This window comes from Electrona antarctica (assembly GCF_951216825.1).
Source record: "Electrona antarctica genome assembly, chromosome: 3".
NCBI lineage: Eukaryota > Metazoa > Chordata > Actinopteri > Myctophiformes > Myctophidae > Electrona > Electrona antarctica.
This window is the reverse complement of record NC_136808.1, coordinates 31,317,759-31,343,162: the sequence shown is the minus strand read 5'-3', so window position 1 is coordinate 31,343,162 and position 25,404 is coordinate 31,317,759. Positions and strand designations below refer to the sequence as shown.

Genomic DNA, 25,404 nt, shown 5'->3' with positions numbered 1-25,404 from the left:
TTACACTCGTTTCGTGGGGTTTCTTTTAAACAACAGCAAGGAGTTTAAAATATTATCCACATTATAATCATTGTCTTATGTTAACTAAGACACTGTAACATATGTAACTGTACCATTTATTGCTATAAAACACCACAGTTACTGCAAATTGTACAGAAAAGGATTAGGGACATATCTGACAAAATAAGTCTTATATTAATTCGATTTCTGAGAGGAGGTAAGAATTACAAGATTAAATCATGTAATTTACATTTTTACATGAAGCCCTTGTCCACTTCTGTAGAATTTACATTTCAATATAAAAAAAAATCCACTGTTTTGTTTAATCACTGACAAGACTCCAGTTGCATCTTTTAGAATAAAGTAACATTTTACTTTGAAGAATACAATGCATACTGTAGCTACTGTACAATGACAAACAAAACAAACTCCTTGACCAATACATACTATGTGCACCCAGAAAACAAGGCGTTTGTCTGTGCCTTATATTAGTGCACTATGGTATAACCATTTAAAGGAAAAGGCAGAATTCAGTTAGTCCATGTAGTTCAAAAGAATCACAATTCTGTAACTGCTCCCAATAAATTGAGTCTTCATTACTGTCCTCACAGGCTCTTTGTCAGTTATAGTGTGAGGTAATTCGTACGCATGCACGCACATCTGACAAAGTGCTCATGTAATTCACTGGGAGCAACGACAGCCACAAGTCTTTTTAACCTTTTTACTTGGCACCTGGCAAATACATAGATGTGCATGTGTATATACATTACGATTGAAAAACCAGTCAGATTGAAAAAGGAGTGCTCATTTTCTCCGAGTTCACCTCCCACACTCACCGCGGCGGGGCGGTGGCGCTCGCTTGACGGGGCGGTCACACTCGCTTGACGGTGCCTCACATGGCTTATGTCACCTTCAGGCGGTGCGCCCCCGACGGTGAAATGGAGTGCACCTTTTTCAGTCTGAATGGTTTTCCAACCGTACTGTGACATATACATTGACTACAAAAATGAATGAGTACAAACCTTTGAATCCTGGTAAACTAACACCACAATTCTTATCTTACAGTGTACAGTCCCTTCAAACATTCGTTAACAAAGAAATCAATTGTATTCATGGATATGCATTGTACAAAATTCCATTGAAAATAAATTTGACTCCTAGTGAATTTACTGTTAAAACGCGTAATAACAATCATACATTTTTTGCATTAAGTTAAAAAGATATAGACATTTGACAGGGCATTGGAGTGTGTGTGTGTGTGTGTGTGTGTGTGTGTGTGTGTGTGTGTGTGTGTGTGTGTGTGTGTGTGTGTGTGTGTGTGTGTGTGTGTGTGTGTGTGTGTGTGTGTGTGTGTGTGTGTGTGTGTGTGTGTGTGTGTGTGCGTGCGTGCGTGCGCGCGCGCGTGTGTGTGTGTGCGTGTGTGTGTGTCACCAATGCAAGTGTAAGTGTGGGTGTTGGTGGAGTTGACTAAGTAGTTCCTCTTCTGTTGGCTCTTGAATCTGCTCTCTGAAGAGAAAACAACCAAAGAACAAGCTAAATATTAGAGTAGTAATTAGGATGTGTTTATCCATCCCCTCATTTTGAAGGGCTGCTATCCAAAGCACCCCATTCAGAATCACCATTTCACAACATTGACTTGGAAAAACAAGAGTACTAATAATTAATATATAATTATTCTGTCTACAGTAGTAGAGATTGACTTCTGGACAGGAACAAGCAGTGAGAAAATATCAACCTACTTAAATATGTGCTGGACGGAAGTGTCAAATCTTGTCTTCTCCACATCTGTGATAGAACAGCTGTGACTGCGGTCCCACTTATAAATAAAACTCTATTAGGAAAACAAGGCAGAGGATTTATTATAGGTACAGTGCATGAAGATGTAGATAGTATTGTCTAGTGACTCTAGTCTGTCTGTCTGTCCGTCTGTGTGTCTGTCTGTCCATGTGGATAAAATGAATTGTCTTTGGAGTCAAGTCAGATTAATGTTCATACAGTAACTGATTTAGATCTAGATTTAGAAGTTCATATTTTTGTCTGACATCGATTAATTTATACACTGTTAGAGTGAGAATGTGATCGATCTATCCCATGAGCAATGAAGAAAAAGGAACAAGAATTATTAGTTGTGCAAGCATCTGCTAGTAGTGTATAGGAGCCTACTGTACCTCTAAGATGAGCGCCACAAACAAGTTGACCCACATGACTGAAGAGGTGAGCCACCAGCACACAAAGTACACCTTGGACCACCTGGACGAGGGAAGAGAGCAGATACAGATCGTTATAATCCTCAGCAGAAACAACACCTGAACATGAATTATCAACCACTTTCCTCATTGCACAAGGGCACAACATGAGGGCAGCAATGAATGCTGGTTGAGTTAGGCAGCTCAACATTAGGCAGCGATTCTGAACTGTAGATAGAGCACTGTTTTTCACTCTATGTTTTGGTATGTACGCCTGGATAGATTCATTGTATACTGTATATTTTGATGTCTGCACCTGATCATTTGTATTTTTAAATTGATATGTGTGAATTAAAAACAAAATCCAGTGTGAAAACACACAACTGAATATTACCATCTGCAGCAACTGTGTTAAATCCATGTTTGTCCATTCTTTACTACCTCATCCAGGGTAAATAATGTCTGTTTATATATATACCAGTAAGATGCCTGAGGGCGAGAATCATCCGCCTGGGTGACAGACTGCTGGGCGAGCACTGGCGCTTTGGAATGGGGGGTCAACATTTTCTGGCCTGTTGAGAACTCTAGTTTTCGCCGGCTGCCGGACGTGGCTGCACTAATAACTTTGGGGCAGGCCCGTCTAGAGTTTAAATGGACAGGTATCAGTCAAACCCCCAAGCTGTCCTGGTCGAAACACCTGACCAAAATCTCCGTCCGGGCTGGTCAGAAGTTGGCAGCACTGAGGAGAGTGGCCAGTAAACTCACCACGAGAGCCAAACAACAGTCTACAAGCTAAGCTACAGGTCCGCAGTGTCATGGAGTACGCCTCACTCACTTGGATGAGTGCCCCACCAACACATCTTGGTCTGCTGGACAATATTCAGAGGAAGGCCCTCAAAATAATTGGAGTTGACCAGGACACTGCCAGTACAACTCTCCATCGACAGCCTTATAGCCACAGAAGACACGTTGCCGCCGCTACAGTCCTGTACAAAATGCCCCCCCCACTGCCCTAGGGATCTCCACCTTACACCAGACGGCGAAACATCCGCTGATGCACAGTCACACCAGAACATGCTCTCGACCCCCCAGGCTCCAAAACATGCACATTGGACAGAACTTTTCTCCACACTGCTGTCCGGGTGTGGAACAGCCGACCAGAGCATGTATTTGACTCCATCACAGACAATGGTCTTCAAGCCTTTAAACATAGACATCTCTTGACCACCCCTCACACTGACTGTTGAGCTGCAGTGAACCGTTTGATTGGTCAATGGATATGTGTTCACAATTGCATCGAAGACATCGAAGAGGAAGAATGGATGGGGAAGGAAGGTCAGGGTTTGAGGTTGGAGGTCAGATGTAGAGTTGCTGGCCAATATTGATGACATCAGGGATCTCCATGCCATCCCTGATGATGTCACGTGCTCCATCCCTGATGATGTCACGTGATGTCACGTGCCCGACCAACCAACACACTGATGGGAAATGCACGATTCCATAGTTAACTGCGACCTTTGGTCGCAACAAATACTTCTGTCTCAACATTATCTTATATGTATTTGTTGTAGCCATGAAATCTTCTTTATGTTTATGTTTATGAACAGTTGTCCTTGTTTCCTGTGTTTAAAGCAAAAATCACACCTGTGTGAAGTGAGGGGCGCTAATATATTAAAGTCTAACTCATGTTGATTAGGTGATGTAATGGTAATGTAAAACAAACGGTGCCACAAAACATAAACATTAAACGCCATTAACAAAAAAGAGACAATATGATGTAATGAGGCACATTGTGACGTAAAATTTCCCTTCATTGTCAATGGCGTTTACAAAACAAACATTAAACCTAGCGCCCCTCAAAAATAGTGAGCTGGACTTCAGAAAAGATTAATCAGGTTGATGTAATAGGGGGCATAGTCCATATGAGCATGCAAGGCCAATGCTTGCCTGCAAAGATGCATCCCGGGAATTGTAGGAACATTGAGAAAGGGTAATGTTGTCTGTGGATTGTATGGATTGTTGTTTCTATAAACTATGGTGTCCATCAATAATATACTGAAATGCACAATAGTGTGCATCTCAGCAATAAAAGAATAAAAATAAATAGAACAACACAAACGCCATAAAAAGCAGTAAAAGATTATAAAAACACAGTCGGCGGGAAAAGTCGGCGCTTCGGTGCCACTGAAATGTTGTGACGAGCCGAAATCATTTCGGCTCTACAGTGGTATTTCCTCATTCATTCAGCCCAGCTTCGAGGTCAAGTTGTCGGCCGTGAAGCCAAGGAAACACCGGTAGTTTGGAAGAGACACAAGCCAACTTCCAAATGCTTGTGGCCGGGAGGTGAGCTCTGCAGAGCGTGCAGTAGCTGTCTCTGCTCTGCTGGCCGTGCAATCTGGCTGCAGTGTGTGTTGTCAGACCTGCTGCTCTCCTCTCACACTCGTTCTCAACAATCTTTCGGCCCTAAATAGGAGTATGAATGAATGGGCCCTTACTCTGAGGTGTATCTGCTGTAGGCTTCCAAGAAGGCCTGCCAGTTGTTGACCACCATGACGTCATAGAGCAGAATGATGGCTGCCTGGAGACACAGATGAGAGGACCAGTGTTAATTTTTACAGCAAAGTCTGATTTAGTTTTAGTCATAGTCTTTTGAATCAAATGTAATATTTTATTCACCTGGAATGTTTTAGTTTCAGTCGACTAAATATAAGATTTTAGGTCAACTAAATCTACAGTTGATTTTGTCGTAATTTCTGATTTTACTGGTTGCATGCTGAAAATAGTGTGTATAATAGTGTAACACCTGAGTGCAACCAAACATACAATGACTTTAGTTCTACTGGATCTCTTCAACACTAGTCCCTCCATAATATTTTATCTAGTGCTTATTTGCTCATTTAGTCTTTGTCATAATAGTTTAGTTTTTATTTCGTTTTCATCTGTGAAAAAAGGTAGTAGACGAAAATGTACATGCACATGTACATGACGGCATTGAGAGCCCAACAAAAATAAACAGATCAAATAAAATAGCTAAATGAAGGGTTCAATTGTTCAGTCACTCACAGCAAAGTCATCAAAGTTGTTGGGCCAGTAGCCCAATTGTTCATAAGTCCCACACTCCATGCTGTAGTTAGAGGCCTCCATGGTAGAATTTGAGAGAACACTAGTGAAACACAAAAACACATACTCTGAAACACAGGTTTTACAGGTTGACAAAGTTAAACAACACCAGCCAGCAAGTTTGTGCTTGAAATGTACTGTAATTCTGCAAACTGTTAATAACATTTGCAATCAATCAATCAAAGCCGACAGGTCTATTGATATTGGTCTATTTCCCTGAAACCGGTTTTGCTGGTACAGGGGTGAGGCCGGGGGCTGCCAATGTTTCTTATGTTGATTTTTTCTTTCTGCATTGAATTGACTGGGCCTGGTCGCTATGCTTCTGGAGGAGAGTCGTGAAAATCTGACATACCACTTCCCAATGCATTCTGTACCTCTTTCACTAATAGTACATGTATACTACTATAATGTATTTGGAAAGTGAAGGATCGCACTCACAAGATCTGTGAGTTTTTATTTCTCCATATGCACTAGAAATGAACAAATGTTTGTTCGTTTCTATAGGCATATTCAGAAATAAAAACTCACTGATCTGGTCACTCTGAAACAAGAGAAGAGAAGAGAAGAGAAGAGAAGAGAAGAGAAGAGAAGAGAAGAGAAGAGAAGAGAAGAGAAGAGAAGAGAAGAGAAGAGAAGAGAAGAGAAGGATCAATGTACTGCAGTAATCAATGCTATGTTCAGTATATTAGTATACCTCGTTGGTGGGGGTTTGATGGCTCCCTCAAAAAGCCAGATTCCAAACACTGCAAACGCATAGTAGACCACCTGCAGTATGAGAGAATAGTAGGAGAATATCTTTCTTATTACGTGTGCAGACTGTAAAAACAACATATCCATATGTATTTGAATCAACTAATTAAAATACAAGTGACAGTGACAATAGCCTATCTACAAGTTCACAATGCGTTGCGTTGTGACTTGATGTGCGCTTGTAGATCTGCTATTTTAACCTAATGTTCACCTACACCTACATCATGACATGACCCAAATAAAGATTGTGGTTAATTTGCTTCAAATGGTGTATATATGTTATTTTTTACGAATAATTTACTCACCACCAGTATTCCTGCAAAGGCGCGGAGGTTTTTCACCAAGTCTAACAGGGTGCTCGCAACTAGAGCCATGAGCTGGAGAAGGAAACAAGCCACCACCACAAATAAACAGCATGAATGTGTGTTTATTTGTTTATCAATGATGCACTAGTACATGGCCACTTGAGCTATCTGCTCTAAGCGAGAAGGCTTGATGGTACAGCTAACATGATAATGATCATCAGTAAATCCACAAAAACGACATGTCAAGGAATAAATACACACATTGGCAATCTGGTTTTGACGGCCGTTTTGTTTAGAAGAACTATAAGACCTGAAAATTGGGCTATAGGATAACTCATTTTTTATTGAACACAGTAGTGTGGAAACACCTCCCTCCACTACTGACATATATTTAGGAGCATCCACAGTAACTGACCATGTAAGTATAGCACTTCATAGCTACACTAACCAGGTGCATTGTGATGGGTGTTCATCATCATAAGGCATAGACCATGTAATAATAATGCCCATCCTCCCTACCTTGATATCTGGGATGATACGTAGGAAGCGGAAGACAATGAGCATATTGACCAGACGAACCATCTCCCACAGGGACACGTGACTAGCAGATGCTTCTGGATTCCTGTTGTACACACACAGAGAGCGGGAGAGGAAAGGTCATCATGAGCCTATATGTGGCATGGGCCTGGATAGTTGGCCAGTGGGCGCCCCATAATGTTATTATTATATGTGGCATGGGCCTGGATAGTTGGCCAGTGGGCGCCCCATAATGTTATTATTATATGTGGCATGGGCCTGGATAGTTGGCCAGTGGGCGCCCCATAATGTTATTATTATATGTGGCATGGGCCTGGATAGTTGGCCAGTGGGCGCCCCATAATGTTATTATTATATGTGGCATGGGCCTGGATAGTTGGCCAGTGGGCGGCGGGCGCCCCACAATGTTATTATTTTGATCATGAGACCCAATTACTGCATGTCAGTCTCCAGGTTTTCTTCAGAACATGTATGACACTGATTTACTATGACACTGTATGGCACGGAGGTCCACTAGGGCAGTGGTTCTCAAACGTTTTATTTTCAAGGACTGCCCCATAACTATATTGGGGCCGTCCTCGAAAATAAAACGTTCCATTTACAGATCTAATATGAACTTGTGTTGAGTCATTCTCGCGCACCACAAGGGGTGCACGCACCACAGTTTGGGAACCACTGTGTAAGTCATACACTGTAGACAGTAACGTATGAAATAAGAACATGGCAACTTGTCACACATCTACTTGTACTGTGCCAAGGTGATGTATCCTTCCAAACACATCTACTTGTACTGTGCCAAGGTGATGTATCCTTCCAAATTAGACAGAGCCTACAAATACAATAACCACTTCCAAGGGATTAAATACGGACCTCCAAACTAATGTACCAGGGACCCCCATACAAATTCATGTTGTAAAAATGTTTGTAAAATATTCCACATTCCCCCCGTATTTTCAAATAACCTACTTGTGGGTCCCCGGACCCCAATTTGAGCCTGCCTTAGACTACTAACCACTGACCACAGACATCCGTTACGGTTAGAGCACAGCCAATCAGAGGATTGCCTGAGATGTTCTCTGACAAAAGCCGGACATGCTGACTTGTGATTCAGACCCTCCAGTCGCTGGAATTGTTGATGTAAGACCTCACCATGTCAGACTAGGAGGGGAGGAATAATTCCTCACCAACATGTTTCCTTGCTTTTTATTAATGAAAGGCCACAGCTGTTGGTTATTTAATTTGCATAAGGCATTATTCTTCATACTTAATGGTAAAACAACTAAACATACTGTGACAAAACCAAAAGCTCTGTCTATAGCTCTATCTGTACATAGTTGCCTACTTGGGTATCTGGTACCGTTTGTTTGCCATTAGTACCCTCTGGTGGACACATTTGCAGACAGAGTGACATACAGTTCATAATACAGATTAGTGTCACTTTGCATGCACAACAAATAATAATAATCTGTAGAAGTTGTCCAAAGAAGGCTACAAAATAGCATAAAATACACATAAAACATTCAAAAATGTTTATTACGCATAATAAACTGAAGGATATTTAAACCTACCATTCAGAAAATGGAAGCCTGTAGGTGGCCAGAATTATGATCTGGAAAGTCTAGGGGGAGAAAATGGAAGGAGAGTAATAAATATGAATCTGTATGCCAGAGTGATTAAGATTAATTCAACAAATAACGTATACATGCATGATATAACTATTAATATGATATCCTTTGTTATTTGGCCTCAGAAATGAGAGGCTGTTCCCACAATATGATCCAGAGGTTTACAGTGAATAAAAGTCAAGCACACTGTTGACTGATGACAGACAGTAAAGAGTAAGACACAGTAAAGACCTTCACAGTCCCTTTGGATGAAGTTAAATGAACACTGTGAGAACACTGTGAAAGTGGTGGACATGTTAAGCTCCTCTACATGAAAACAAGATGTGTTTGGAGGATATAATAGTCATTTGTCCCTCATCCTGTAGAATGGTGAATGTAGTGGTAGTGTTACCAGCAGCAGGATGGTGAGGAGGCCATCGAAGATGTTGTTCCTGTAGGACACGTATCCCTTCCAGCCGAAGGCAAAGATCTTCAAGGACATCTCCAACAAATAGCAGAAGATGAAGCAACAGTTGATCACCTGAGAGAGCGAGGGTTAATTAGGGTTATCCTCGGCTAACGTGTGATTTAATTAACATGTTCAAAAACTGGAGTAAACTGTATAAAGGAAATGAGCAAAATAAAATAGATCATACTGTTTTTGTTGAATCATGAGGTCATTTCAGCAATGTTGCTCAAATGGTTAGAGTGGTTTTAACCACTTTAACCCCCAAGGGTTCGTACTTGGCCTCCTCCCTTTTTTTTCTTTTTAACTGTACAGGAAATCTCTTAGGCGATCTACAAGCTTACAACGCATCACGCTGCAGCGCTTTTTGAGCTTGTAGATCTGCTATTTTCACAGACTGTTATTTAACTTGAACTCGGTAAAGTGACTGTACCTAAACCATTTGAATAGAAGAGATAGCTTCTAGGGCGGGCCGGCCTGGTGGTCCGGACGCCTGAGCTGCTGGTCCGGCTAGGCGCGGGTTCAACCCCCGATCCCAACGACCTTTGCTGGGTGTCGCTCCCCATCTCTCTCCCCCCAATTCCTGCCATACTGTGCACTATCCAATAAAAGGCAGAAATGACCCCCCCCCCCCTCCACCCAAAAAAAAGAGAGATAGCTGCCTACCTCCATGTAATAATCCTTTCTCTCTGCGATGGACGTCTCTGTGTTCATCACCAGTATAGTCTGAAATGCACACGCACGCAAGCACACACGCACACACACACACACACACACACACACACACACACACACACACACACACACACACACACACACACACACACACACACACACACACACACACACAGAGAGAAAACACAATGTTTGATAGTTGAGTGTCATTTTGTATGGTGTGTAAGTCTATAATCTACAGGTATATATTCCTGCGTGTGTGTGTGTGTGTGTGTGTGTGTGTGTGTGTGTGTGTGTGTGTGTGTGCGTGCGTGCGTGCTACATTGCAGACTTACACATATGCTAATGACATTGATCAGTGCCATGGCGTTGCCCACGAGAGTCACATAGTAATGACTGAAGATCACCTGAAGTTTCTGCAAGACTGGAGACCCATACTGAGGTAGGGGAGGATGCTATTGTGAATGGACACACACACACACACACACACACACACACACACACACACACACACACACACACACACACACACACACACACACACACACACACACACACACACACACACACACACACACACACACACACACACACACACACACACACACACACACACACACACACACACACACACACACACACACTATAAGTTCATCCACACCACCACTTGATGTTAGGGCTGTCTGTCACGATTATGAAATAGTCTATTTCCACTATTTTTGGAAAATGATTGAACATACAGTATATGAACATTTTTCAACATAGAAATGATCATGACGATTATGTGAGATATGTGATTATATAAGTGTACCTCTTTAATGCGGTCCTTGTCCAGCTCGTCGAACAACTTCCTGAAGTCCTCCCGCTGCATATAACCAATGTCTGAGTGATTCTGCGCCTCCTGGAAGGAAGAGGTGAACAATCAGCCAGGCCAGGGAGGGAGGTGCACACATAGACATCAAAGGGGGCTTCAGCCCCTGCCCTTTTACCCTGTAAAACAACTGCCCTCTCCAGACCACAAATGCAGCATTTACTATGGTGGAAGAAATGCAAATGCCACTCCTTTCCATGCCATACCGGAAGGCAGCATTCAGGAGAATAGCTTTTTTCCGAAGTCTCCTGAACTTTGAACGCACCATTTTACGCTGAATAAATGTATTTCGAAATCCATGTCGTACACCGCATCTCCAGTAGATAAAGAGTGCTGGGTTGCTTGCGGCCCGAAAATAGCTGATCTGCAAGCCCTCAACGTGTCGCGCTGCAACGCGTTGTGAGCTTGTAGATCTGCTATTTACGAGATTTCAGCCCCTGCCTCTCTAACAACGTCCCTGAGCCAGGCACACCGTGAGTGAATCAAGGTCCCCGATGCCTTTTACAATTTAGAGAAGGACTGCACACCGTTTTTAATGCTCCCAAAATAATTCATTACCAAAGCAGTCAAGAAAACAAACAACGTTTCGGCCTCTGTGGTCGAAACGTTGGTATACTCAGGTATACTCAGTATACTTGTCTGTGTTTTGCTTTTACAGCTTTGGTAATAAATTATCTTGGGAGCATAAAAAACGGTGTGCAGACCGTTTGAGCAGTTAGTTTGAGCACCTGCATTTTCTGGATGTGTGTGCAGACTGTGCACCTCCTGACAACTAGCCATTTACTGTGTAGGCATTTAGCAGACGCTCTTATCTAGAGTGACTTACAATAAGACACATATTGTACATCAAATGCAGAGAGACAGTGTAGTGCTCACAGGATCACAGGTAAACCAAGAACCTATTGCACCAGTCAAAAAAAAGTGTACATTGCAACAAAATGATACCAGATACCAGGTAAACAATGAACCTGAGCATATGTAATACATACAGTATGCTCATATGGTATGTATGTATACATATTATGTATACATTACATAATAACATTGCGGTCAAGACAAACAAGCCTAAGCAACAAAAACATGAGAACAAATGAACAACGTATGTCTGCAGTCTGCACAGGTTCTCTTTTACATTTCCTGAGTGGTTTTGGACATACTGTAAAAGGAGTGGTTTTGGACATACTGTAAAAGGAGTGGTTTTGGACATACTGTAAAAGGAGTGGTTTTGGACATACTGTAAAAGGAGTGGTTTTGGACATAATGTAAAAGGAGTGGTTTTGGACATACTGTAAAAGGAGTGGTTTTGGACATACTGTAAAAGGAGTGGTTTTGGACATACTGTAAAAGCTTTCCACCCGACAGTGACGATATATAACACAATCACATAAGAGACCCACATGCCTAAAGGGACACACGTCTCCATAACAAAAAGAAGACATTATTGTGTTAAAGCTATATTGTGTTTTCATGTGGTTGTGACAGTGACCTTGACGATGGCTTGTCTGTAGTAAGACTTCATCTGCACCATTGCCATCACATGCAGCACGGCTTGGACATCCACACGCTCTCTGGAAGGAACACAGCACATAGTCAAGATCAAATACACATGTATACCAGGCCTGTCAGAATTATTACATAATAATCGTCTAATCACAATTATTTGAGATAATCGCAATTCTTTTGCCATAATCGCAATTCTTTTGCCATAATCGTTTCCATGTTGAAAATGTTCATACATAAAAGAAAAGCTGAAATAGCAGATGTACAAGCTTACAACGCGTCACAAAGTGACGCCGTTTTTTTTTAGTCCGCTATTTTTAAGTACTATAAGTATAAAAATAATGAATGTGTAATCGTGACAGCGTGCGTGCGTGCGTGCGTGCGTGCGTGCGTGCGTGCGTGCGTGCGTGCGTGCGCGAACGTACGCGTCTGCACGGCTGGCCCCCCGGCAGCTGAGGACTTGAAAGGCAGCCCTGATTCCCAACCGCCTCCTGATGATGGACGTCTGCACTGACATCTGGACCGCACCACAGATAGAAGGACAGACAAGACAGGCAGAAGATGGACAGACGTTTAGTCAAGAAGATAGAATGTAAGATGGATAGGCAGTGAATCTGACAAACAGACGCTGGGTGTTATAGGTAGATTAGTAACCATGTATTTTACAAACAACTGCATCAATCACAAGTAGCCATCTTATTGGTTGTAACTGAAAATGTCATATCCCCGATTAGCACAAAGTCCTCTCAGGACATTCATTTGTATATTTAAGACTCACCAGAAGGTATCCTCTGAATTGATTATAGATGATAGCTGTGAGTAAGTTCATTAGGAAGTAGGTTCCTGGAAGGAAAGAGAATACGCCTTCTCAACCTCTGAGTAGAAAAGCTGGATTTCATAGCTTAAATATTCAGGATAGTGTACGTTTTCCATGCTGTGTGTATCCACTGTTAAGTTATTAAGGCTTACCGAAAACACTGAACATGACGAAGAAAATGGAGTAAGCTCTGTTTAAGGTGTAGGCAGGAATCATCACTATGACAAGAAGGGAGAAGGAGATTCATTAAAAGATGGTCACTCAAAGTCTTAAAGCCTTAACCCATTGAGACCTGGAACGCATCCATGTCACGTTAGCGTTTAACCACATTAACCATTAACCCATTTTGGGGCGGGAACCCCTTTTGGTGTTTTAAACATTGTTATAATGTAGCTATTGAAAAATAGCAGATCTACAAGCTCATAGCGCGCCACCGAGTGGCGCGCTATGAACTTGTAGGTCTGCTATTTTTGAAAAATCTTTAAAATGTGCCTCAAATCTTTCCGAAAATTGTCATGATTTAGAAAACTTTTTTTTTAAAATTTCGACGTCAGGCCTGAATGGGTTAATAAGTTAGACGTTGCTTTACCATCAGGGTTGTTGGCGGTGGTGAGCAGCACAAGCAGTGATGTGAGGGAAACAGAAAAGTTCCTGAAATACAACTCCCACTCCCCATTCTTCTTTGGGTCCTGGATGGAAAAGAAAGGAGGAGTGTAGCTTTGAAACACTGGGATGCACTCTGTGTGTGTGTGTGTGTGTGTGTGTGTGTGTGTGTGTGTGTGTGTGTGTGTGTGTGTGTGTGTGTGTGTGTGTGTGTGTGTGTGTGTGTGTGTGTGTGTGTGTGTGTGTGTGTGTGTGTGTGTGTGTGTGTGTGTCAATGTCAATTCACTACAAGATATTCCAAATACCCCAGATATTGTGTTCATCAATGAAATTAGAAAAACTGTCACTATATTTGAAATAGGCAGCCCATTTGATTTGTATATGGACACTTGTTTTACATCCAAACTTATGAAATATCAGCTTCTGGTGGAACGTATTATGGCCTTGGGATATAACTGTCAACTTATTGTCCTTGTATTTGGAAGTCTGGGCCATGTCCATAAACTTGTGCTCAGGGGTCTGCAATTGGGTGGATTGCAGAAGACAAATGCAAAAAAGCTGGCTAAATACTGTTCTGTCTCAGCTATTATGGGCAGTCTGTCTATCTGGAGAAGGCGTTGTTTCAGGTGGCTTAAAAAAAAGAAAAAGAAAAAAAACACCCTGTCTAGTAGTGTCAAGTAATAGTATGTCATCAATGTGCTATATATATTTTTTTCTCTTCTTTTCCCTCTGTGTGCTAAGCATGTGCAGCAGTTATATCTGGTTGGACCATATAATGTAACCCAATTCTGATCAGTGTTTGGGTCTATTGTATTGCGCCTCTTGTGCAGATCCAAATAAAATAATTCAAATAGGTGTGTGCGTGTGTGCGTGCGTGCGTGCGTGCGTGCGTGCGTGCGTGCGTGCGTGCGTGCGTGCGTGCGTGCGTGCGTGCGTGCGTGCGTGCAGGGCGTGCGTGCGTGCGTGCGTGCGTGCGTGCATGCGTGCGTGCAGGGCGTAACCTCACCTCTGTTTTAGCAAACAGCAACATGCCTATCATTGTGAACAAACAGAGGTGGAGTGCCAACAGTAGGATCACACTGGAGAGAGAGAGAGAGAGAGAGAGAGAGAGAGAGAGAGAGAGAGAGAGAGAGAGAGAGAGAGAGAGAGTAATGAGTAATAATAATAATAACATTCCATCCTGAGTAACATTTTATCACTGATGAAAGCCAGAGGTACAAAAACATTGTGTTTGTTTTGTTGCCATAGTTTAAACATTCTATTGAAACTAATAAGTAAGCCATCCTTTGACATGTGAACATCTATTTTGCATTAAGGTGTAAATGATGGTGGTATTTACATGAAAAATAATAATAATATCCCTGACAGTGGGCTGGTTACCTTGCTATCTCAGGCAGGGTCCTTTTGATACACTTCAGTGTCTTCTTCATCAGTGAAGAGTTTTGAAGGAGGAAAAAGGGCCTAATGAGCCTCCGTACTCTCAGTTTCTGGTGCAGAAATGTAGAACAAAATTACTTTTAGACTGTTCTTAGAGTTCTCATAAATAGTACCTTACTAGACAATCACTGTTCTCCCTTTACACCTGCATATATCTAAATGACGGAGCGGTTGCGCAAAGACCCGCCCGGCAGCACTGTTTAATGCAATTTATTTTTTGTTGAATTATTCATGACAAAGTTGTACAGTATGTATCCATAACAAGCAGCACGCTATAGCAAACAATTCACTAGTTCTTTGTTTCAATCATTTTATTATTATTTTCACAATTATATTACCTGATCATCTTCTTCTTAAATACTCTAGTTTGAAACTCTATACTGTCATATGCGTACATCTGTCGCGCGAATTAGAAAGTAGGCTAGCCGGCGTTGTATCAGATTGTGAAAATATAATAATAATAATAATAATAAAATGATTGAAAGAAAGAACTAGTGTATTGTCTGCACGTGCTGCTTGCTTATTTTATGGATATACATACTGTTGACTTTTACAACTTTGTAATTCAACAAAAAATACTTATAATTCGCACAAATATATTGCATTAAACAGTGCTGCCGGGCGGGTCTTTGCGCAACCTATTGGAATGAGGATATGAGTGATCTACTAGTAAAGGGGAGGCGGTGGCTCAGGAGAGTGGCTGGATGGGAACCGCAAGGTTCCCAGTTCCTGGGCTTCCCCAGAGTTAGTGTCGAAGTGTCCTTGAGCAAGACTCTGTCAGGTTGGTGCCTTGCATGGTTTCGCCGCCATCGGTGTATGAATGTGTGCATGAATGGGTGAATGTAATGCACTATCTCTGTAATGTGCCTTGGATAATGGCGCTATATTAATGCATCATTTACCATTTAAAGGATAATGCACTGGGATTATGAGGGGGGAAAAGCACGACAGTGGGGTTTTACTTTAATCGTTCATTGGAAATGTTTGTAATTATGAACCAGACCACTATATAAATTCCATTATTTGCTAAACAAATAAAGAAATAAATGTGACCTCACCTCATCACAGACCATGCTGACAGACAACGTCCAATCAATGACAGAGACTGAGATGACCACACAGTAACCGATCAGCCATTTGCTCTTCCTGAACTCCTCCCAGCCAATCAGATAGCTCTGAGGATAGGGCACGTCAAATGAAACCAATTCACAGATCACGAGGTTAATGAAGGAAATGGACGACAAATACTGTTGATGTGGTTTTGAATAATGTATGATAGATGATACTGGTTATATTCAGAGGCGAGGTACAAACGACAAAACTTAAGCTGAATAATGGTTAGTGGATGTGTGCATTGGCACTGCCCTCATGATTCAATTCAATCACCAGGTAATGATTTGATTCGATTTCATTCTACGATGCATCACACTTTTCTATATTACTGCACAACATGGCAAATATTCAGTCAATACAAGTCAGATATAATGAACAACATATTTTATTTAGAATTATATTAAATGATAATATAATTATATATTATATATAATTATATTTAGACTTCGATTATCGATTATGTCACGTTGCTGCATCGATGCAGAATTGTGCACGGCCGAATCGCGATGACACCACTAACCTTGACAGCTAGGTCCAGGGAGAAGATGATGAGGCAGATGATCTCAATGCTCTCTGTTACGCCGCAAGGGGGCTCCCATGCTGGGGTGCGGATCCTGGGGTCTGAGGAGTAGGAGAGAGAGGACGGACGCTCGACAAAGGCCACCAACAGCACGACTGCAATGGCCATCCCCAGGCCCCTGAGAGGAACACGTTCATGATGGATGGAGATTAGGTTGGTTCAAGGGTGTTTTATTTTCATTCCTTTATTTACAGGAACTAAGAAGCACACTAAATCTTTCACAGTTTGACAGTTACCTGTACCTATCAATCATTGCTGTATATACAGTGTATGTTAAATAACAGTGTTAAATAGCTCTATATTGTGATCGTAATCATTGCTGTATAGAGTATTTGACTGTTTGTTCAGTAACGGGGGAATCCAAGTCTTTCCAGCTCTTCAGTAAACATGGTGTTCAGGTGAGTTGCCAATGTCAGCCAATCAGGAGAGAGTACCCATTTATCTGATTCAATTTTATAGAGTTCCATTTCCAAATTTTGTCGTCTCTTTGTTATAACTTCCAATATCACTTGTTTAATATGCAATAAAGTTCCTTTGAATTGAAAACGTTTAATATGTATCCTGTGTGAGTTCTCTGTCATGACTGTCAAATTGGTATCCAAACCTGAAGTTTTTCTCTATTAGAGGCTAACACAACAAACCTCACAGTTTGAAGATTTTCAATATGGCCTCTATATAATGTTTATCTGCAATACATCACAATACCTCTTGTTCCAGGTGGAATTGAAAGGTCTATTTTAAGGTTTTGAAGTAGAAAAATTCAATGCAAGTTGCAAGATTTGATAATCCAATATGGCCATCCTTGTTGAGTACCACAGACGAAAAACAGTCTAAGTCCAAATTTCAGACTGACCCCTCCACGAAAAGGCCTTGTTGTCCTGAACCCTTATCTATCATTTATATATTATGGATCAATAGTGTGGACTTAGACTGTTATTCGTCTGTGGTACTCAATTGTCAGCGTTTAATTAAAGGACAAGGATTTAGGGACAATGCACATTAATGAACATGAATTCAAATCTGAATGTGCCTCAGTTAGCCAGTATTGGCTAATTTTCATCTTCAGTCCCATGCAAATATAGAATACAGTATTTAAAAAATCAATAATCAACCCAGCCACTCTGTGGCGCTTTAATGGAAATGTCATCTGTAAAGTCTGACAAGCAAATTCAGCGAGGCTGCACAAAGGGCAAGTTGGGCAATTACACAGCGTAAACACAGCATACACATACAAAGACAAGCACGCACGCATGCATGCATGTACAAGCGCGCGCGCACACACACACACACACACACATACACACACACACACACACACACACACACACACACACACACACACACACACACACACACACACACACACACACACACACGTGGGCACGCACGCACACACACACACACACACACACACACACACACACACACACACACACACACACACAGGTGGGCACGCACACAGCACGCACTGCGCAACTTACCATTGGCATAACCTCGAATAGTACCATCGATAGAGGCGAAGTGAGCGGACATCTACACGGTGATTGATCGACCGATACTATATAAAACACAAAACAACAAGTGATTTATTTTTAATACTGAACATGTGTGTGTTCATGGCTTTGTAGTATATTCACTTTACCTCACAAAAATTTAAAAATCTAGCAGTTGTTTATATTATGAATCATCTCACTGTTACCTGTATGGCATCCTCGATGAAGACCACAGCTTGCTGGATGTATAGGGCCTCATCTTCTATGGATAAGAACAGCAGAAGCATGACCATCAGACAGGGTTTCAGTAAGGGAGGGAAAAGAGACCGTCTCAGTCTCTTGTCTCAGAGACTGAGACGCGGTATGCTGTGTATGGGACTATTTTGACTTCACACACATATATGAGGCCTATTGTGTACAATAGAATATACATTATGCGTGAGTGGAATACATATTTGCTGACACCTGGGGGCAAGTAGTTGGCTATGTTTAACTTCAGGAGTCAGACAGTTCAAAAGATATTGTTGTGCACGCATATCTGTCACTGGTGAAAACGTATCAAAAGAGTCCATACAAACAGCTCGATACCGTATATCGGATGGATGTCCAAAACTGTTGGCACTTGGCAGATATGTAAGCTCAAAACACGGCACGAGCTTGTGGATCTACAACTTTGGATACTTTTGTGTGATGCTGTAGTATGATCAATTAGTTATTAGTTAACCAAAAGTTAGAATATGGAGATAAGAGGTTTCTTATTTGCAGATTTTGCACGGTAAATGTTTTGGAGCATCAAGCTGTTTGTGTGCACCTTTCCTTTCTTTTCAGTGTTTTCACGTCAGTACAGGCCTATCTTGAAACAATAGCTAACATCTAGTTTGATTGATTGATTTTTGATTGAAAATGTTATTTCACAATTCACAGTAGGTAAATCTCAAACAAAATCAATACAAAAACTGCTACTTTGTGGATGAAACCATGAAAAGCACAAGACTTGTTTACATCAGGGTCCACCATTTTCAATTCATCAGAACAATTAAAGATGTACAAATATACACTTCTATGAAGTAATGGTGATGAGGCCGTGTTTTGGGTGGAATCTTGCATGGAAGTTGATGTTTTGTCACTCTCCTCTGAATATATATATATACGAATATATATATATACTATATAAATACATACGGGTCGCCCGTTTTTCCGGGTCCCTTTGAGGCCGCAGTGCTATGGTGTCTGTCTGTCTGTCTGTCTGTCTGTCTGTCTGTCTTAATAACATGTGATGTTATTAACTGTTGTTCAGCACTTTGTAACGCATGTTTTAAAAAGTGCTATATCAAATAAAGTTATTATTATGGATCAGTTGAGGACACAGTCATGGACAAGAGTGAAACAGGAACTGCAGGATGATCAGTTGGAGCGTGCTGCAGCTTGCACAGTGTTAGTTGCCAGGACTTGATGGCGTCATTAGTTGCACTTGGTTGCATTGAAAATAGCCAATCTACAAGCTCACAAAGCGTCACAGTGAGCTGCAATGTGTATTAGATGTGATATGTATTAGACATAAATAAAAGGCAGAGTACCTCAGTCTCACACATAACAGTATAGATAAATATCGTTGCTGTCGGCAGAAAACCATCTAACTCCATTTTTTTGTTTTTTTTTGTTTTTTTGCATAAATCAATGCTATTAAACTTTACGTTAAAACAATATTGAACCAATGAAAATAATTAAAAAGTGCTTCGGACAAAACCTCTTAACTCCACTGGACCCTCAAACTGTATGCTAACTCCACCACATCTCCCCCTCTCTTGACAATATATAAAATCACAACACCAACTTTGATGAGGCACTATTGCTTTGTTTTCAAAATATAAGGTTTTCTTCATTTACTGGAAAAATAATCTGAAAAATAAACATTTTTGAGTTAGGTTTATTCCCGACAGCAGAGGTATATGGCATTTGTTAGAATGGAGTATAAGCACACGGGCATGTGTGATGAAAGCATGTACTACTGTGAGAATGACATGGTGACAGGGCTCAGTGCCTGCTCAGCAGACTGATGACCTATGTGGAAACTGTCCCTGAGAGCTCGACTACAATTCCAGAGATAAACTGACAGGATGCAGTAAGAAGGCTGAGTTCTGCAAAAGAAGCACCAGGCAGAGAAAGAGAGAGACGTGTTGATCCTAACGGGGTAGGCAAATATACAACACTAAATAGAATAGAATGACTACTGTATGTGTTTCACAGACGTCTGATGGCTTTTGTTACTGCCATTTCTTGAATGACCATGATTTTCCCCCCTAGCAGTTACTTAGTTACATACATGATGAGTCAGCTCTGGCCTGTTTTCCAGAGAGTATACAATGTCTCATAATACGTCTCACTCCAGGATGTGTCATTTTGTGGTCGTCGCTAATGACAATACAACACCTAAAATGGTTGAAGACCCCAAATATGGTCTGGCTCTGTGTATAGAACATACTATAACAAACTGCTATAGTGTGACGTAGTCTACTGTACCATTGATTGATTGATTGATTGAAAATTTTATTAACAGTTTGCAGAATTACAGTACATTTCAAGCACAAACTCAATACAAAGGCTGTTAATGATCATCTACAACTTCTCATTTCAATTCAGCCGTGTCATCTACGGTTTCTATAATACGGTCTGTACGTGAAGTATCACTGCAGTGTGGTCTAGTATTATAGGTTAAGTGTAATACAATAAATACAGATCTCATCTTGCTACCTAATTCACCTCTGTGCCGTATGCGGCCATATGTGGAGGTAGTCACACCACACAAGTCCTCCATCTAACTCCACATTTTGCACACAAATAGCTCAGTGCTCTTCCTATGACATAGGCTGCTGATGGCTACCAGTTGCACGACGTACAGTAGGCCTACATGAAACTCCATTATTGCACAATAATTATTGTGCAGTCCTTAGAAGTGCTGTGATGCACAGGGCATCATCACATTTTCAACATTCACCAACCCCTGCCTTTTTCACTGCGTGCACACGCACGCACGCACGCACGCACACACAGACACACACACACACACACACACACACACACACACACACACGACAACTGAGCACTAGGGACAACTGGGAACCTGGAAGAGTGGACACCTGGATGACTGGGCACCTAGGGACATGTGGGCACCTGGCCGACTGGGCACCTAGGGAGTAGGGACATGTGGGCACCTGGACGACTGGGCACATGGTTGTAAGGAGGATCTCCTCCATCCACTGGTGCTAAAAAATATTATCTGGAGCGTTTTGATTATTATTATGTATTCCAGCACTTGCACTTCTTCTTGGAACTATCTTCTTTCTAGTCTTCTCTTAAGTGGCACAGCAAGGATTGGAAACGGTTTGGCATCACATAGGCCTGCCCTAGTCTCTCCAAGTTTCCTTTCAACTGGGGGCTGTAGGTGTAAATTACCGATTGAAAAACAACTCTAACTAGAAAAAGTGCCCTTCTGGGCACAGGTCTCCACCAGGAGGAAAGGAGTGTGTGTGATGTTTGGAAAAATGTTTAGGAGTAATATAAACATGTTTATTTGGTTTTTTTTGTGTGTGTGTGTGTGTGTGTGTGTGTGTGTGTGTGTGTGTGTGTGTGTGTGTGTGTGTGTGTGTGACGCGACTTGGCCTGTTGTAGCGCCACCATGAGGCTGATTTGAAAACTGTCAAGTGGCATTTCTTCCTCAGCCTAGTAGTGGGAATAGGCATGCACAGTTTCACCGCAATCGGACGCTGCGTTGAGGAGTTGTGGCGATTTGTACAAAACAGGTACAAAACGGGCTACTCCTGAAAACTTTAGAAGCCAATCGTAGCCAATCAGGATGGATAATTATGAGTAAAAACTAATCACATGATCACATGACTATGGAGAGCATGTGTACCGATTTGCGTGAAATTTGGATGAAATCTGAAGGAGTAATATTAGAAAATGTGTTTTACATATGTTGGCCTCCTGGTGGCGCTATAAAGAGCAGATGTGAAAAATTCCAGGCAAAGGTTTTTCCTTGGCCTCTAGGGAGTGTGCATACATGGTTTTACACAGATCGGTGCAGTTATAGGTAAAAACACAAATTGGCCAGTTATAGCGCCACCATGAGGCTGAGTTGAAAATATTCAAGTGGCATTTCTTCCTGGGCCTAGTGGGAATGTGCGTGCAAGATTTCACGGAAATCACACGATGTGTTCATGATTTGCAGCATTTTGTTTGAAACGGAGCACTCCTGCGAACTTTGGAAGCCAATCGTAGCCAATCAGGATGGAGTCTGAAAAATCGGAAAGACCCGTTTCGTTGAATGGCTCTAGAGAGACTGTGTACTAATTTGCGTAATGTTTGGACAAAATCTGTAGGTGTACTGTCAAAACATTTGTTTTGCACAAAGCGGCCTCCTGGTGGCGCTATAACAGGCCAATGTGAAAACTTTGGAGCAGAGGTTCAGCTCTGGCATCCAGGGAGTGTGTGTGCAGAGTATGGCTGCGATCAAGCCAACGGTGCCAGAGATTAGCTGTTCACAGACGGACGGACGGACACACGGACACACGGACGGACGGACGGACGGACACACGGACGGACGGACGGAGTGCAAAACATACTCTCTCCCCATGCCTTCGGCCTGGTGGAGACAATAACCAAGTGTATTGTGCTGGTCAGGGTACAAGCTATCCTATGCTGACAGAGTTCATATAAGGACAAATTTACGTTTAGTAGTTTCAATTAGTCATGGGGTTTAAACACGAAAACTACTGCTGCAAAAGTGTTATTAGACTGTTACAGTACTCTGTTGAATCAAAAACGATGGTTGAGTGTGCTGCACTGGGTAATGAGGACCTCATGCCTCCTTCATTGTCAATATTATGACATGTGTACTGTATGGGTTACAGAAGTCATGGGGGTTAGTTACAACCCTGGTGTAAACCCACCTCTTAATGAAAATACCCAGTTTCACTTTTCAAATATTCCTTTTCAAAGAGCAGACTGGATTAAAAGTGTTAATTCGGCTTTTGTAGAGAACCCAGATGCCTTGTGCCAAGTAGCCTGCATGGAACAAAAACATTGTGCATTGTCAAGTATGAGGTTCATACCAGGAATTGTATTGGCATCTTGGTATCTACGGATTCTACCGCACTGTGACCCAACAACAACAAAGCATCCAATTTCGCAAGATTTCAAAGTACATGATAATGCAACACATTACTTCCCATTCACCACACAGAAAACGATACTCACAGGCTAGCTATCCAGACTTTGGTCACCAGAGCTACTCACAGTCACAAGCAACAGTGTCCATTATAAGAAAATCTCATGGGTTTTCAAGACGTGTGATTATCACAAATTATTATGAATGAATATAGAATAGCCACCTTCACACACCCAACAGTAAGGAGTTGTGAGTTTGAAGGCCAGCCTACACCAATGAGTCAATAAGATAGAGGCATGACTCTAAGTGACGCTTTAAATAAAGAATATAGTCATCTGTAGATAAAACAATGCGCTCATCTTTCTAGAAACATAAGCCTATATTTCAATGTAATCTTTATTTCAGACCCTGAGGCAATTATACAATACAAACATCAGCTAACACTGCAATAGTAAATTTGCATGTGTGTGAGACAGTCAGTCAGTCAGACAGACAGACAGACAGACAGTCAGAGACAGTCAGGAAGGATCGAAGGGGGCTGCTCAAGGATTTACATTCTAAACAACCAATCGATCCCAATATATTTCTGAACTGTGATAATCCCCGACCCGATATATATTTGCTTTAGGAGTGCGATATATCAGGCAGCAGAAACGCAAATACCTTTCACCTGTCCTGGCCGGACCTGTCCTGTATGATGACGCAGACGAGACGTAGTAACCTCTCGACTCCTATAAAAGAATACACCTTGACGACTTGTCTTACCCCCTTCGACAGAGCATGCGCCTCGGGCGGCTGAGTAGGACAGACGTCTGGTCCTTGGGGATGATGTTGTCCCTCGACCTGACTGTCCTCCATGGTCCGAGCCATGCTCCCAGGATCCGGAGCCGTAGTCTGCCGTGTCGTTGTCGCCGGCCAGTAGACCCTCCGTTTCCATCCAGGACCTCTGCCTGCCTTCCTTCGGCAAACCGAAACCGACCCCGAGATGTCTCAAAACTATAGCGCCCCGCAGCCCAGCCGAGGTGGAGTTAAATCAGAAAAGAGTTTGTAGGAAAACATAGCCTGATCTATTAATAAACATAAACAAACATCTATTTAAGTTACCGGCCGGGTTGAGCGGGTTCGGATCATGTCATGTGTGAGGCGGGAGCTGTCCACTCTAGATTTAATTAAAGTTGACTGTCCTGTCCAGTAGTAGGCTGCCGAGTTCCTGAACTTTTTTTTACGAGCATAGGGCGGCGGGCCGCCTAACCTCGAATGGGAAATGTGTTTTTAGGAAACGTTGTGAGCTACTCCTCCCTCTCTAGTCTCGGCTGTCAGGACTCAAAAAAAGTATCACTTTACATACACCCCCCGCTGGCTGCAGTGCACTGCAGCGCTCCTATGTATTAATGTAGGCCTACTACGTAGGTTAAACTGTAGTGCAGTGCACTAAATCTCAGTGAGTGCAGTGGTTCTCTGCTGCGGTTGGGGGGGTCCCCAGATGACAGTGAAGTGACAATTCATTCAAGGACCTTTTAAGACTAGAAACTAGAACTAGAAAATGTTCAAACATTGCAAATTGTCAAATATGTAAAATGGAATATTTTTTTTAAATATCCGATTTACAAGCTCACAACGAAATGAAATGATTACTATATTTACCCAGGGTATCTGGGCTAAGCTCAAGAACTTGTTTCCAGCCAGGCCCTGCTCATAGAACATTTCATCGTAGTGGTTCAATGCCTTGTTCAAGGGCACTTCAGCGGTGGTAATTTTAACGTGTCGGACCGCTGATTCGAACTGGCGACCTTCCGGTATCAAGACCGCTCCGCAATCCGTTCGGCCACCGCTGCCACAAACGCCCTGCAGATCTGCTATTTTCACAATATCTAGGTTATCTGTGGGACAGTCAAACGTAATGCCTCAACCGAGTCAACCCCTGTAATTTCAAGTGCTTGTCAGGGTGCATGGGGCCGTGGGGGGGGGGGCAGTTCAAATATGATTATTATTTATTTATTTATGGGGGGGGGGGGGGGGGGGGGGGGGGGGTCACAGCCTGAAAAGGTTGAGAACCACAGTGCATAAATGGAACCAAGTGGACCCAGTTTAGAGTCCATTTGTTGTGTAGCCTATACAATTATTTGAGCCCCTTCAAGGAACGCAGAAGATGCCTGGATCCTGTCACTTGCACTGTCAAA

At 42.1% G+C, this 25,404-nt stretch overlaps 1 protein-coding gene across 2 annotated transcripts; it reads right to left on the bottom strand.

Annotated features, from left to right (window-relative positions):
* Positions 1-24,370, bottom strand: tpcn2 (two pore segment channel 2). Of its 2 annotated transcripts, none has more exons than XM_079497219.1 (25): positions 23,990-24,370; positions 18,264-18,319; positions 18,046-18,122; positions 16,505-16,682; positions 15,930-16,046; positions 14,815-14,921; positions 14,441-14,513; positions 13,421-13,520; positions 12,984-13,049; positions 12,793-12,857; positions 12,440-12,531; positions 12,001-12,082; positions 10,455-10,544; positions 9,979-10,098; positions 9,635-9,694; positions 8,915-9,043; positions 8,467-8,516; positions 6,881-6,983; positions 6,362-6,433; positions 6,001-6,071; positions 5,250-5,349; positions 4,682-4,764; positions 2,169-2,250; positions 1,740-1,831; positions 1-1,506 (listed from the first exon to the last, which is right to left on the bottom strand). In XM_079497219.1, exons 1-25 carry the CDS (start codon positions 24,159-24,161, stop codon positions 1,428-1,430), a joined length of 2,316 nt encoding a protein of 771 aa, XP_079353345.1. In that variant the 5' UTR covers positions 24,162-24,370; the 3' UTR covers positions 1-1,427. The 2 variants fall into 2 exon arrangements, with proteins under 2 accessions (XP_079353345.1, XP_079353346.1); XM_079497220.1 differs by having other exon boundaries at positions 18,264-18,316.
* Positions 24,371-25,404: the final 1,034 nt, after the last annotated feature.